At 36.0% G+C, this 15,782-nt stretch overlaps 1 protein-coding gene across 2 annotated transcripts in view; it reads right to left on the reverse strand.

Annotated features, from left to right (window-relative positions):
* RAB3C (RAB3C, member RAS oncogene family) overlaps positions 1-14,675 on the reverse strand; it is a 296,500-nt gene extending 281,825 nt beyond the window's left edge. Inside the window, exon 1 of one of the 2 annotated variants that reach the window (XM_030927983.1) lies at positions 14,450-14,675. In XM_030927983.1, the coding sequence (XP_030783843.1) occupies positions 14,450-14,467 (18 nt within the window). In that variant the 5' untranslated portion in view covers positions 14,468-14,675. Of the gene's footprint in view, positions 1-13,627; positions 13,821-14,449 lie in introns of those variants that run through there. The other variant, XM_030927982.1, reaches the window with a different exon arrangement.
* Positions 14,676-15,782: the final 1,107 nt, after the last annotated feature.

Raw genomic sequence — 15,782 nt, forward strand, 5'->3', positions numbered from 1 at the left:
TCCCTGTGATAGGACCTGTCCTAGAACACTGCCTGCCACCGAATAACTTCTAAAAATCTGCTAAACTCATGAAATCCTTGAAAGCAAGAGGAATTTTGTAGAAACTTGGAGACAGCTGAGTTTCATGTCTGGGCTAATAACAGGAAGAATCCAAGTGGTAAGAAAAGATAAGAAAGGGAGCCCCAGGAACTCACAGCACTGTGGGAAAACTCCTCTCCTACAGCTCTGAAGTGTGTTTGGGTAAAGTTTAACTTAACCTCTGATACTGAATTTGGAAAATCACTGAAGTCCACAATATCATTATTTCAATATTGGGAATCATTAAAAGGCTTTCAGCTATATATATATATATATATATATATATATATATATATACACACACACACACACACACACACACACACACATATATGCATGTATATTTGCATATGTGGTGATGATCACCATCCTTTCCCCTAAACCCCTCTAAAATAATAGCAAAGGGATTTCACAAAAGCAAAATCCTTCTAGACAGAGAGAAGTAGACAGGAGACAAGAGTAGAAAAGAGAGGTCAACAAAAGTATGGAATCTGGAGGTGAATAGACTGGAGAAAGCGGAATCCTAAGCCTGCTGAAAAACCTCACAAGAATTCTTGCCTGGCAGAACCTAGAAAGGCCTTAGAATTGGAGATACCAAGTGTCTTGATTATAGGGTATGGGCAGGGTTACCAACTGTCCTGGTTTGCCTGAGAATGAGGAGTTTCATGGTACACAGCAGAATTTTCAGTGCTAAAACCAGCCGGCTAGGTAGTGAGTCACCCTAGTTGTGGCTGGGGCATGCAAACAAGAGAACTGGTTGAAAGTCCAAACCCCACATGCCTCCCAATAGCCAAGCAACCATCTTCCCCTTATACAACTTAGATAAAACAAAAGAAGTTTAAAACAAAAAAAAAAAAAAAAACCTCATCAAACAGTCTTGACATTCACACTTTCTATATACAGATGTCAATTTGTAAAAATGAAAGGGCCTCTCTCTTAGCAACAAAATGTAAAGAATCCTTCAAAACTTTTCTCATGGATATAAAATATACAGGTTTCTCATCATTTCTTGGCAGCAACAAACATCAGACATCGTGTTTTCAAATACCTGTTCTCTCCAGTTGGATACATTTTTATTTGGGAATACAAAATGAAATCCTTTTAGGGTACACTATATCCAAAATTCTCAGACATGCAGAACTCCATTCAAATTCTGCAGAGTTAGAATATTTAGAGTGAGGCCAGAAATCTGTCATTTTTTAAAACACTTCATATGTTCTTTTCATCAGTCAGGTTTAGAAATCATTGGATTAACAAACGTTCATATGGAAGCCAGGATAGATATATGTTGTCAAGGCCTCTGGGATATACTATGAGGTGACTGAGTAATCTGACATTTAGGCCAAGATCCCTGGGAACATGGAAATATGATCCTAGAGCTCTCCACCAGCTGCTGTCTTCACCAGATACCCCTCTTGGTGATATAGTTCAGCAGATCTCACCATCATGATGTTGACTCTTGCAGAGAAGGGTCTATACCCTACAATGCCCAGTCTGCCCAGACAAGCTGAATTCTGAGAAATGTGTTTCATCAATTATCTCTGCCCTGGTAAAAGCCAGAACCTTCTAAGGACCAGTGATATAACTCACTGCAAGCACCCTACTAGACTTTGAGGAGGGACAACCTAGTAGGAAGCGGTAAATATGTTCTCAAAGCTATGCAACTCTGCTCTGCTGAACTCTGTGGAAGGTGGCCTTGACTTTCTCCATCAGTCATTTTTAAAAATAAACACAATTGGGCTTTACTTTCCCCTCAGTCCATTAGAAAGCATTGACACCTAAAGGAGACCTGTGTCCAAATGGAGACCACAAAATGAGGAATAGCTCTTACAACAATACCTCTTCCTGAAGAGAAAGAGTAAACAGAATGGACATACTCAGTGCTATGTGGTATAAGGAAAACCTCTCCTAAAAATATCTAGTAAGGTACTCTAAAAATTCCCACTGGGGAATTAAAAAAAGCCTACATGTTAATATAAATACATTTGTTTCCCAATAAGTTTTCATCATTAAACATTTTTTAAAACACTAAACATTTAAAAAGTATCAAAACATTAAAATAATGAGCCATTGAAAAATTCCTCCTGAGATTTGCTATAAATATTGGTTCTAGATCTTGATATCTTGCTGCCCTTATTTCATCCATCAAGGTAGGTCATGTGTAGGAACAAGCACCTTGTTGTCCATGCACTTATGAGACAAAGGAATATCTGGATTATCTATGAAAAACCTGGTGTATTCACAATCTACATGTTTTTGTTTCCAAATTGTATAACTGTATCAATTAGGATGACTTACAAAGCCACTTTCATAGTCTTAATCATCCCTGCCTTTCACTCAAAAGCTACTGCTACTATTATTTACTACAAAGAATAAACCCACCCATGTACATTCATAAAAGAATGTTCACATCACAGGTGTGCTGTGTTTCTGTTATTCTTTTTCATCAGTCCTGCCACTCAGACAGGTGTTCAGTGGATCAAACACTCTAAAGAAAAACTATCTTCTATTAAAGCTATGACCCATAGGTGAGAGTCATAGGAGAGTCATAATTTGCCAGTTGGTAAACATATCAGTTCTTCATGCTCTTTAGTATCCCTTGAGCTATGGCCACTTGAACTGAAATTATTCATCAGTGTTGGCTTGTAAGTTTCTCTATCATCCAAGCCACTTGGTGGCTAGCAAGTAACGCCCATTGATCTTTGATGAGCTAGAGTTAAACAAGTGGCAGCAGACAAGTGATGAGAGGCTGATGGCCTTACCTCTTACTGTTAGATTATGATTCAGGTAGCCAGACATAATACGCTAAGAGTGTAGGAGCTAAGTGGCTATGATTCCATGTTTTTCTCGGGTAGGAGGCCAAGGAGGCATAACATGTGGTTTTTTGAAGGTCGCTCGACCTAAGTTACTAATACTATCCCCAAGCCAACCAGCTTGCTGGAAAGTGCGGCAGGGAACTACTGATCCTTTCTTTTCACCATTCACTAGAGGACTGAAGACCTAGAATACTTACTCCTATTGCTTCATTGTTTAGTGAATGCAAAAATACTTCATTGTCTCAACAGAACTGACAGCACACTTCAAACCAATCTGAAACATGTTGGTGTTGGAAAAGGCATTTTGTTTCTGCAGAGTTGACACCATTAAGGAATACATAAGTTGGCAAAATAAAGTAATTGTTAAAGTTATTTTATTTTTACAATTTTGCAACTTGTTAAAATTTCAAAAAGTATCTTAAAGCTCACAATTTAATTTGAAAAACACAAAGAAAAGGTATAGTATCACAGGAACAATGCTCAATAGAAATATAATTAAATGATAGAAATGAAAATGTAAACATAAGTATCTTTCCAAAAATATCTCTAAAAGATAATCAAAGCACTAATATTATTATTTACATTTCTCTATCCCCTTTTCTATAAGAAGCTCAGTTAATTACTGTGCTTCCTTAGTTTCTACACACTACTATAAATTAATCTTATTAACCTCTTTCAATACTCAGCACCTCATCCCAAGATTAATATATATCCTCACTTGGAAACAAGTTTCTAGTGTAAAAAGAGCCACTATTGAGCCTAAAAGGAAAAGTACAATAACTAAAATGAACAATTCCTGGACAAGCTTAACAAAAGACTGAAGATGACAGAGGAAAGAGTCGTTGAACTTGAAATAAATCAATATAAATCATATAATCTGACAAACACAAAGAAAAAATTTTTTAATGAACCAAGCCTCAGTTACTTGTGGGATGATATCAATTCTACCATACATGTAAATGGCAATATCAAAAGGAAAAAGAAGAGAATAATCAGATGAAAAAATACTTAAAGATGTAATGGCTAAATATATTTCCAATTAGGTGAAAAATATAAATTTATGTATCTGAAAAGCTTATCCAATTCCCCAATCTGACTAAATATAAATAAAATGACATCTAGGCACATTATAGTCAAATTGTTTAAACTGAAAGTTAAATAGAAAATCTTGAAAACAGTCAGATGAAAAAAATGACATTACACACAAGGGCACAACAATATGAAGAACAGCTGAACTCCCATCATAAAGGAGATCAGCAGACAATAAAACACCATATTTAAATTACTGGAAAAAATCAACAAGAAATTTTATATGCAGTCAAAACTCTTATTCAAAAATGAGGGCAACATTTTTAAAAACCAGTATCAGATGAACAAAAACTAAGAGAATGAAATGCCAGCAAAGCCATACTGTAGGAAATGCTAAAGGAGGTTGTTCAGGCTGAAGAAACTTGACACTAGATAGACACTCAGATAAGTAAGAAGAGCACCAGAAATGGTACATAGGTGAAAGGCAAACATAAATAAATATACATTTTTTCACTTTTAATCTAAAAAATACATATTGCTGTTGAAAGCTAAAAGTATAAAACTTTATTGGGGATTTATAATAAATGTAGATGTAACATGTGACAACAATTTCACAAAGAATGAGGTAAATGAAATTATATCATAGCAAAATTACTATATTTTATGACAAGTAATACAATATTAACTCTAAGTAGACTATATAATAAGTTAAATATGCATATTGTAATCCTTAGGATAAACACCAAAAATACACAAAGATATACAGTTGAAAAGCCAACACAGAGGGCTGGGCACAGTGGCTCACACCTGTAATCCCAGCACTTTGGGAGGCCGAGGCAGGTGGATCACCTGAGGTCAGGAGTTCGAGATCAGCCTGGCCAACATGCTGAAACCCTGTCTCTACTAAAAATACAAAAATTAGCTGGGTGTGGTGGCACATGCCTGTAATTTCAGCTACTCAGAAAGCTGACGCAGGAGAATAGCTTGAACCCGGGAGGCAGAGGTTGCAGTGAGCTAGGATCGTGTCACTGCACTCCAGCCTGAGCAACAAGGGCAAAACTCCATCTCAAAAAAAAAGAAAAAGAAAAGAAAAGCCAACGCAGGAATTGAAATACCTAAAAATATTTAATTAAGCAAAAAAGAATATAAAAAAGAAACAGAGAAAGAAAGAGAAACAGAATAAATAAAAAACAACAAAATGGTAGACTTAAATTCAATCATAATGATAATTGCAATATATGAAAATGGACCAAGAAAAAGGCAGTGATTTTTCAAACTGGAAAAAAATGAAAAGCCCAACTCTATATTGACCACAAGATTCACACTTTAAATATGAAGACACATACAAGTTGAACATAGAATTATAAAATTATATATATATACCATGAAAATACTATTAAGAAAGCAAGAGTGTCTGCATTCTCTATTAATATCAGACAAGATAGACTTTAAGCCAAAGAGTATTGCTGGAGATGAAGTGGGACATTTCATAATATAAAAGGAAAAATTACTGAGGCAGACACATTTAAAAATACGTGTGTATATCTAATAACAGAGTCTCAAAATATATGAAAAAACTCAAAAGAACTAAAAGGATAAATAGGCAAATTGACAATAATAGCTGGAGATTTGAAAACCTTTCTCAGTAATTGATAGAATAAATAGACCAAAAATTGATAAGGATATAAAAGGTCTTAGCAACACCACACAATGCCATAACCCAAGAGACTACTACCCTGCACAACTACAGCACACACAAGCACACATTGGATCATAAAGTCAGACCACATGCTGAACTAAAAACAAGTCAACAATTTTAGAAGATTAAAATCTTAAAGAATATCTTCCATAGTAGCAATAGAATTTAACTAGTCATCAGTATCAATAAAATATCTGTAAAAATACTCAAGTATTTGGAAAATAAACATACTTTTAAACACATAGATTAAACAAAAACATAAGTGCCAAATTGTTTGAAATAAAATATAATGTAAATACTACATTCAGAAATGTGTGCCTGTTAGCTTAAGGAGCACTTACAGGGAAATTTATGATTTCTAATGCTTATATTTATTAGAAGAAAAGAAATATTTAAAATCAGTGACCTGCCAGGTGCCATGGTTCACACCTGTAATCCCAGTACTTTGAGAGCCTGAGGCAGGTAGATCATTTGAGGCCAGGAGTTCAAAACCAGCCTGGCCAACATGTTGAAACCCTGTGTCTCTATTAAAAATGCAAAAATTAGCTGGTTGTGGTGGCAGGCGCCTGTGATCCCAGCTACTCGGGAGGCTAAGGCAGGAGAATCGCTTGAACCCAGGAGGTAGAGATTGCAGTGAGCTGAGATCCAGCCATTGCACTCCAGCTGGGCAGCAGAGTGAGACTCTGCCTTATACATAAATAAATAAATAAATAAATAAATAAATAAATAAATAAATAAATAAATAAATGAACTAAATTTATACTTTAAGAATCTAAATGAAGAAAAGGTTCTACTAAGTAATATAGTTTTTTTAAAAAACAGCTAAAATCAACAAAATACAAACTAAACAAAATTAACAGAGGTAAAAGTTGACATTAATACTGATACAAACGTTTAGTAAGACAGGCATGAGAGAGAGGGAGAAAACTCAGATGATCAGTAATAGGAAAGAAAGGGGATATCACTACAGATCCTAGAGATATTTAAAAGGTAATAAAAATATTTTTAACAATTTTGTGTTAATAAATTGGAAAAATGAGGTGAAAAACAAAATTTACCAAAACTGACTCACAATGAAATAGAAAAATTTTTATATGCATATTTAGTTTTCTATTGCAGCTATAATGGATATTTAAAACCACACCTATTTACTGTTTTCTGAGCCAGAAATCTCAGCTAGGTCCTCTGCTCACTCTGCTCAGTTCCACCCAGCTAAAATCAGTGTGTTGGCTGGAATGGGCTTTGATCTGGAAGGTCTAGGAAAGATTCCACTTCCAAACTCATTCAGATTGTCAGCATAATCCAGTTGCTGGTGGTTGTAGGACTGAGGTCCCTACTTCCTTGACACACAGCCTTTTTCATCTTCACCCCAACAATTCTTTTCATGTTTTGAAATTGACCTCTTCTACCACATCACTCTGACTTCAATGAGAGAAAGTTCTCTACTTTTAGGAGGTCTTGTAATTAGATTGGACCAACCTGATAATGCAGGTTAATCTCCCTGTTTTAAAGTTTATAATATTAATTACACCTGCAGAGTCCATTCTGTTATGAAATGGAACTTATTCACAAGTTACAGGGTTAGGCCATGGAGAATTTTGGGAGGGATGCTATTCTGCCTAATACAATGTACTTAAGGGAGATAGATAGATAACAGAGATATTGGTATATCAAGGAAATCTTTACAAATTAAAACTCTTATTTAAAACTTTCAGAAAGAAAATTCCAGGCTCCACTGGCTTCATTGGTGAACTCTATTAGACATTTAACAAACCAACATATACTAATCTTATGCAACAAAAATATTCAGAAAACTGAGGGACAAAGAATACTTCTTAGCTTGTTTTATAATCATAATTCCAATACTATAACTTCATGAAGGCATTAAGAGAAAATCATAGCCCAATATCCATCATGACTAATGCAAAAAAAAATACTTAACAAAATATAATCAAGCTTAATCCAGCTATATACAGAAAGGACAATATATCATGACCAATAGGGTTTATCTAAGGAATGCCAGTTTAGCTAAAAAAATCAATCTACATAATCCGACAAACTAAAGTAGATAAAGCACACAATCACATCAACAGATGCATAACAAGCATTTGACAATATTCAACACCCTTTTATATTAAAAACAAATTTTCCCATCAAATGAGAAATCAGATTTGTTCAATATAATAAATAATATCTATACCAAAACATAAAAACATAGTAACAAAACCCTATAGCTAGCTTCACACTTAATAATAAAAAAAAGGAAGGCCTTCCCTCCTAAAATGGGGAACAAGATAAAGATGTCCGCTGTCGTCACATCTACTCGATATTGTACTCGTTGTTCTATTTTATTCAATAAGATATGCGGAAAAAAAGAAAGTCTTTAGAAAGGAAGAAATAAACTATCTCTATTTGCAAATAATGATAGTTTATGTTGAAATTTTTATGGAATCTTAAAAAAACTAGAAATAAATATAGCAAGGCCTCGGGACACAGAGTCAGGACAAACGGATCAGGCTGGATACAGACCCCACCTATAATTAATTAATCTAAATTTCATCAAAATTCAAAAAATCCTCACCAAAAAGGCACTATTTAGAATATGAATATATAGGCCACCAAATGGGAGAAACTTTTATTTGTATATCTATCTGACTTGACAAAGGACTAAATTGAAGATGAAAGATCTCTTGCAACTAAACAATAAAAACAAATCCCCCAGATGGATAAAAGGTTAGAATACACTACTCACAAGGGAAGATATATAAATGGCCAATAAGCACATAAAAATACACTAAAAACCATTCATCATTAGGACAATTCAAATTTAAATCATAATGAGATACCAGAAAACACTCATTAAAGTGGCCAAAACTAAAAAGACCATTGACATTACATGTTGTTGAAGATGTGGAGCCACTAAAACTCTCTCATACATTGCTGGTGAGAATTGCGGGTCCTCCCACTTTGGCAAAAGATTTGATTGTTTCTTATAAAGCTTAATATATCATAAAAAAGAACAATAGTAAAAACATTTATCCCAGAAATTTTACTTTTAGGTATTTACCCAAGAGAAGTGAAAAGATATTATCATAAAAAAGAACAATAGAAAAAACATTTATAGCCTTATTCATAGTATCCCCAAACTAGAAATTACCTCCAAGTTCACAAACAGGATAATGAATTTTAAAAGTATAGTAAATTGATTTTAAAAGTATCATATTCAGTAATAAAATGGAATGAATTATGGAAACATGCAACAACATGGATGAATCTCATATGCATTATGCTGAACAAAACAAGCCAGACTCAACGAGAACATATTTTTTTGTTCCACAGTATGTTCATACTGCATGTTCTACAGAACTATATAAAGTTCTAGAACAAATCAAACTCTTTTATGGTTAAGTCATTCTGCAGGGCTGAGTGAGAGAGGAGACACAGGAAAATCCCACAGCTAAGCCGTGATTGGTCAGTCTGTCCAGGAGAACCCAGGGATCTCAAATTCAAGTCTCACCAAAAAAGTTTACTGCATAGGTAGATTAGGAAAAACCATGAAGGAACACTCGGGGTGATTAGAAATGTTCTATATCTTTATAGTGGTGTGTGTTACACAGATTTATACATTTGTCAAAATTCATTAAATTGTTCACTTAAGATTTGTACATTTCAATGTATATAAACTATCAAAAAAACTATAACTAATGAATGAAAAATGCTAAAGATCTATGTAATTCTGAATAATTCTCAAAGATTTAATCTTCACAGGCTGTAGTATCCTTGGTAATAGACTGACCTACTAAGATGATTCCCACAGAACCTCTGAGCCACATTAATTTAAAAAAGGAGAAAACAGTTGGAAAACCTTTAATCTATATAAGAACTTTTTTTTGAGGTGGCCCAGCTGCTTGTACTTAGCGAGTTGAGTGGGCAAGAGTAGTTTCAAGAAACCTATTCTTCAGCATAAACATACATTTCCTTCCTGGAATATCATGGTGAAGAAAGGATTTTCCAATTCCAGTATAAGCTTAGAATGGTGGCAGAAAATTATGATAAATTTGCAGTTTCAATAGAAAAACACTCTTATACCACAAAAGTGAATTTTTGCTATAGGTTAAGTTTCCTTGCTATCCTCCACTTTGTTTTACAGAAGAAAAGTGGATACTTGAGCAATTAACCCATATGGAGCAAGGAAGAATTTCTCATTTCTCTAAAGTCAATTATGGATTTTCTGTTTCTGTAAAGGATGAGGAATACATGTCTATTTCTCAGAAAGATAGAGGGATGATCACTGAGGATGGATATAATTAGGAATTCAACAATAATGAAGTACAAAAATGCCATGTACTTTCCATAGCCAAATAAAACAGTGATATTTAGACTTTAATTCTTTGCAATTTGATTTTGTGTACAGCATGGCTAACTTTAATATATAACTAATGGTTTTTAGCTCCACTTCATCTTCAGCCTACATCTATAGTCCTTCTTCAATCCTCCTCATCTTTAGTCAAACAATTTTTTTGGCACTCTGCCCCATGCTTTGGGTAGATATATTTCTTTGAATTTTCCTCAATAGTTAGAAGACTGCATTTATGAAGTGACCCCAAAAGCTTGTGGATAACAAAATGGAAAAGTAAGCATTTAGTCAGAGACAATGAATTCCACTTTGGTCCTGTAAGAGAGTATGTGAACCTGCCAGAAATTATAATACATAGAAGTAAGCCATTTTTAAAACATTGGCCCTTTTCAAATATTCAGTTTAGTTTATGCAAGTTTATTTTATAAAAAGAAGACAGGGCCAATTTTCCTTTCTTCTGAACCAAATGAATGACTCAAATTATATGAATAGCTATCTCATTCTTTACACCACCAATTTATATCTTCTTGCGGTATCAAAAGTAATAGAGGAAAGAACATGGGTTTTCTAGACAGAGAGATCTGACAGAAATTTTACTCTATCCTAGTAGGAAAGTTATTTAGTTTTAATAAGTTCAAGTGATTACGCCTATAATTAGGGTAAGAGTGACCGCTAGGATTTTTAAATATATTTGTAAATATTTTTGTAAAATATATCCAAACACACATATGATTGTTATATATTATTTATACATATAGAAATTGTTTTATACATACACACAAATAAAATGAAATCTAAGTCACGGGGCTTGGCACAGGCAAGGCACTGTATAAACTAGAATTTGTTCAATGTGGCTCCTGAATCAAATGACAATTTGTTAACCAGAGTCTTGTCCTCAAGTTATGAGAACTGTTATTTCTCATCTCATTTGGCCCTCAGGATTTATGTATACACTGAATGAGAAGACACAAATGACCAGCTCCTGCATTAGAGTGCTAAGCCTATCACTTGGGACACTTACCAATGCTATTCCTGGTTATTTAGGTTAGAAAGGAAATAAAGATGTCAGAGATTATCATTGTATATTATTTTAGTAATTACTATAAAAAACAATTAACCCTCATTTTCCCTCAATTCAGAAAGAAATACGCTTCATAAAATATGCACATATCAAAGATAACTACCTTGAACAGAACACCAAGTTATTTATATAGATACATCAAATGCTTTTTAAAAGACCTTACATGATTTTTAAAAGGCTTCTTTAAGAAAATATAAGAAGTAAATTGGGAAATAAGCAAATACATTAAAAAGCTCATTTTGTTTCACATCAACAAATGAACTAAATATTTTTAAAAGCAGAGAAGAAATCTCTTATTTTATGAAACCATAAAATGAGGTTTTGCTTGTGAGTCATCTTCTACAGACCTAAGTAAAAAAATATTTGGGACATACATTTAAAATGATGATGTGGTTCAGTCTTTAAATGAAAAAAAAGTCAACTATTTATCTTATTGAATTGTCATATATCAAAGTCACATGAAATGTGATTACCATTCAGAAATATCAGTGCTGAAACATTGTTACTTTAAAATATTCAGAGTAAGCTTATAGTTTTTATCCTATCTATTATTACATATTTTTGAAAATCGATAATAATGGAGATGGGTTCATAACAACAATTTATTAGTTAAATTGAATTAATGTATGTGCTTTAATTAAATATGCCAAAAAAGTCTTTGATTTCCTAAAACGTACATTACTCATGACAGCATTTGGAAATTTTAAATTTCAAAAACTTATTCCAATGATTTAAAAATACATGATAAATATGACAATAACTCCATCCACAAACAAATTAATTTCATTTTACCTAATTTTTATTTTAGTTCTTCATTAAAGTTTTGACTAAAATAGAAAATCACAGTGCCTACTACATAGTTGGTGAACATAAAAAATAATTTTAACTATTTCCTAAAATATTAATACAGTTCTGTAATATTTTAATGACCTTTCTGAATATTCTAAGCAACTCCTGTAGGAAAGCAAAATTAATATATAGTGTGGTTACATTTTTCATAATTTATTTTGATTGAAAAATATCAGTGCATATATAGAGTTGATTTTATTAACAATCTACTTTATTTTTCAAAAATTCTTGGAAATCTTTTTTATTGTGTAAATTTAAGATGTACATGTTTTCATATACATATACATAGTGAAGTGTAATGATCTACTTTTAAAGTCTGCAATTAATGTTTACTTATAATCACATATGATTAATTTAGCCAGTTGGCTCCTGGCAGTATCTCCAGTAATAGAAAATTATCATAAACCAATATATCTTGATTGCAACAGCCTGTACCTTTATTGTCTGTTCAGATTCTTTTCACATCAGGTCTATAATGAAAAGCTAAGTCACAAATAGAGGTATTAGAAGACACACAAAGGGGCCACTGTTCCCTGGCACAAATCAAATTTTCAATAACTCATAGGTAATTTGAGGACTTCCCTTATATAATCCCCCAACAAACAATTAAATTCCATAGATTTTTCATTTAACAGTCCAGTAAGGGTTTCTTAATATACATAACCCATAAAATAAATTAAAAGTAAATCGAAGCATATGGTTAAAGTCCTTGGTTCATGAAGAAACCAGTTAGAAATGCTGAAGCCCGAATTAATGTCAAATATTTATACTGTTGGGTTTGGCAACAGAGGTGGGTTCTCAGGAGAGAGCACATTCCAAATGATGTTTTCTATTCTCCTCTCAATCCCATTCATAAAATGCCTTTCTGTTACACAGTAGGATCACTGTTTGATTAATATACACAAGCTGATGTTTAACGTTAACTGGTAGTACATAGAGACGAGAATTATCACTCATCTTTACTTAAAAACAAAACTTAAGCAAGATGTTTAAGCAGAGGTTACTTCTGCACCGGAGTCCTTTGCATTTCTCAAAGGAGACAAACCTAAGAATGTGACTGAAATGGGAAATCGGAGAACAAATGGGCACATAACACAAGAAAGCTCAGAGGGGGCTGTCTCCAAAACAGAGTAAACCAGTTGTGTGGACAGTGATGCTGGCATAGCTCAGGGATATGCCAAGCCCCGATGTGTTTGCTATTTTCTGCTGATACTGGGAGCCTAACTGAAGAAACGGGACTTTGAGGAGCCTAACATTGGCTTCTCTTTCTTTAATGCGCCCTTAACCAAGCGGAATTCGCTCTATGCCGACTCCAGTGGGGAGCCTTCAACCCCGAATCTGATCTATCTGCCTTAAATCCGTGAGTTTTCACCGCGATCTCAAACCCCGGATGCCAAGAGAGGAGATCAATGCCAACACGAGATTGCATGCTCCTCTGACTTTTGTTTGCTTGGGTTTTCATTTTAGACAAACACTCTTATCCTCATTACAGAGCCTAGACAGATTGCGAATAGCCCGATCCCTCATCAAGACAGCCCCAATCACAGCCACACAGAGCGCAAAGAAACCCAACTCTGTTCCCAGGGTCTTGTCACAGAGCCGCATCTCCGCGGGTGGCCGCCTAGACCTTCCCTTACATTGAACTGTTTGTGCGCGGAGCAAGGGGAAAAGCATCTCTTTCAATTCCTCCCGAGGCCACTCTTTCTTTATGGACCCACCTGCATGGGCGCTTCGTGTCTCATTGTTGACAAATGTCCTTTCTCTCTGGCTAGGACAGCACTGGTCCGGGCTTCCGGTCAAGCGTGCACAGTCCGCGCGCTCCCCGCTCCACACTCAGCACTCTTGGGGTTCGCTAACCGGCTCCAACATCAGCACCGGAGCTGTCCTCTCCTGGCGCCGCACACGCGTACTGCCGGGGAGCCCCGTGCGCTCCTGGGAGCTGTAGTCTCACCCTGCGGGGCTTCCCAGCAAACAGGCGAGCGGTGAACTACACCTCCCGGCAAGCAAGCAAACTCTTAAACAGGCTCGATCCGCCAGTCCGGCTCGGCCGCGGAGCCTCCCTACTCCTTTCGAAAAGCTCCTGGGTTACCTCTCCCAGTCTCCCCTGCCCTTTTCCTCGCCAGGGGCAGGCGAATGTGACCCCAGCTTATCTCAGCTGGAGATTTTTCTTTGCTAACTATCGCCTTCGGGAGTAGACTGTGATTTCCTGATTAGGAAACAACACTACCTTGTGCTAATTTCCAATGCAAACGAAGCCAGAGCTGGTCTCTGGGACTCTCCGCCCTACCCCCTCCCTATCTGAATCGGGAAAGTTTCTACGTTTCCTTAGGCAGAGTGGGGCAGTTTTACAGTCTCATTCAGCAAACGTGGGGGAGAAAGACGATGAATGGTACACACATAAGGAAAGTGGTTTATCCGCATAATTGCATTGAGAAGTCGCGCGCGCGCGTACACAGTCACACACACAACCCGCACACCAAAGTGCGTGAAAGCGAGATTTCTGGCTAAGCACCCCTAAGGAACTCCCTTCGCCTGCTTACCTTTCCATACAGCTCCATTACAACTCGAGGTTCGGAAATTCTCAAGTGACCTCGCTACAAAGGAGGTTAGGGCTCTACGTAGGAAGCGGGGCTAAAATGAAAAGGCACAACACAATAGAAGGGGTAGGAGTGGCGTCTGGCGGAGAGAAAAAGGAGGGACGTGGAGAAGACAGCTGATTTCGATGGAGGGCTTCTTTCCTCTAGAGGGAAAACGTAGAGTCTTCAAGCGGCAGCTGCAGAGAAAAGGCTGAGTCTCTTAGGAAGTGCCAAGGGCGCGATAGCACTGGGCAGCCCCTCCCCAAGCCCTCCCCCAGGCACCTTCCGCCGTCATTCGTGCGCACACACAGCCGCTGGCCGCGGGCTGCAGAACTGAGAGGGCACTGGGTTATTTACCCAGAGCAAGCCACGTAAAATGAACACATTCATCACTGGAACCCCGTCTCACAGAATGAGATGGGAGACCTCTATCAAGTTATCCTGTCCTTTCTTTAACACAAAGTCATTCCTTATATTACAACTATACTCCTCCCAGATTAGTTGAAAAAATGGTTTTGAAATCTAGGACTGTACTTTCGTTAGGCTTACCCTTTTCCTGTCAGTTGACTGATAGGTTTGACTATCCATGTGCTCTGTAACTATCTAGAAACAGCCCTCTCTACTTAAAAGTAAATGTTGATCATCCAGCAAATGAGCCCTGCCTTGGCATGAAGTCAAAATTATAATGGAGACAGAGTGAAAAAGGAATGATTGTGATATTGGCATGGATGTATGAAAGGAATAACTGGAATCAGCTTTGAACTTCGTTGTAGCAGTAGAACAGAGGTTCTAAAACTTAAATGTACTTGAAAATCTGTTGAGACGGAGGTTAAAGTTAAAATTTTTAAGCCACAGGTAGAGATTGATTCACTACATCTTTTGAGAGGTCTGGAAATTAGCAATTTAAATAAACACCCCAGAAATTCTGATGCAAGTGGTTCCTTTGCCATAATCTGAGAAACACTGTCTTAAACGAATCTATGCGTAACACTTTTCCAAAGATGCAAGCTTCAAAAGTGTCATGGTGTGGACTCAATAATGCAACAGTCTCATATTGGGAACCTACCATATTCAATATTTCCATAATTTTAGTTGATTGTATTATTTAACAACTCTATAATCTGTCTTCTAATCTTGCAACTAGTGAGAATGTAATGCAACATCACCTAGGTAATTAGTTTTTATAACTATTCAGAAAATACATTTAAGCCAGGTGTGGTGGAGTGTGCCTGCAGTTATAGTTACCCTAAAGGCTGAGTCTGCAGGATCATTTGAACCGAGAAATTCGAGGCCAGCC

This window comes from Rhinopithecus roxellana, chromosome 3 (assembly GCF_007565055.1).
Source record: "Rhinopithecus roxellana isolate Shanxi Qingling chromosome 3, ASM756505v1, whole genome shotgun sequence".
In the NCBI taxonomy this organism is placed as follows: domain Eukaryota; kingdom Metazoa; phylum Chordata; class Mammalia; order Primates; family Cercopithecidae; genus Rhinopithecus; species Rhinopithecus roxellana.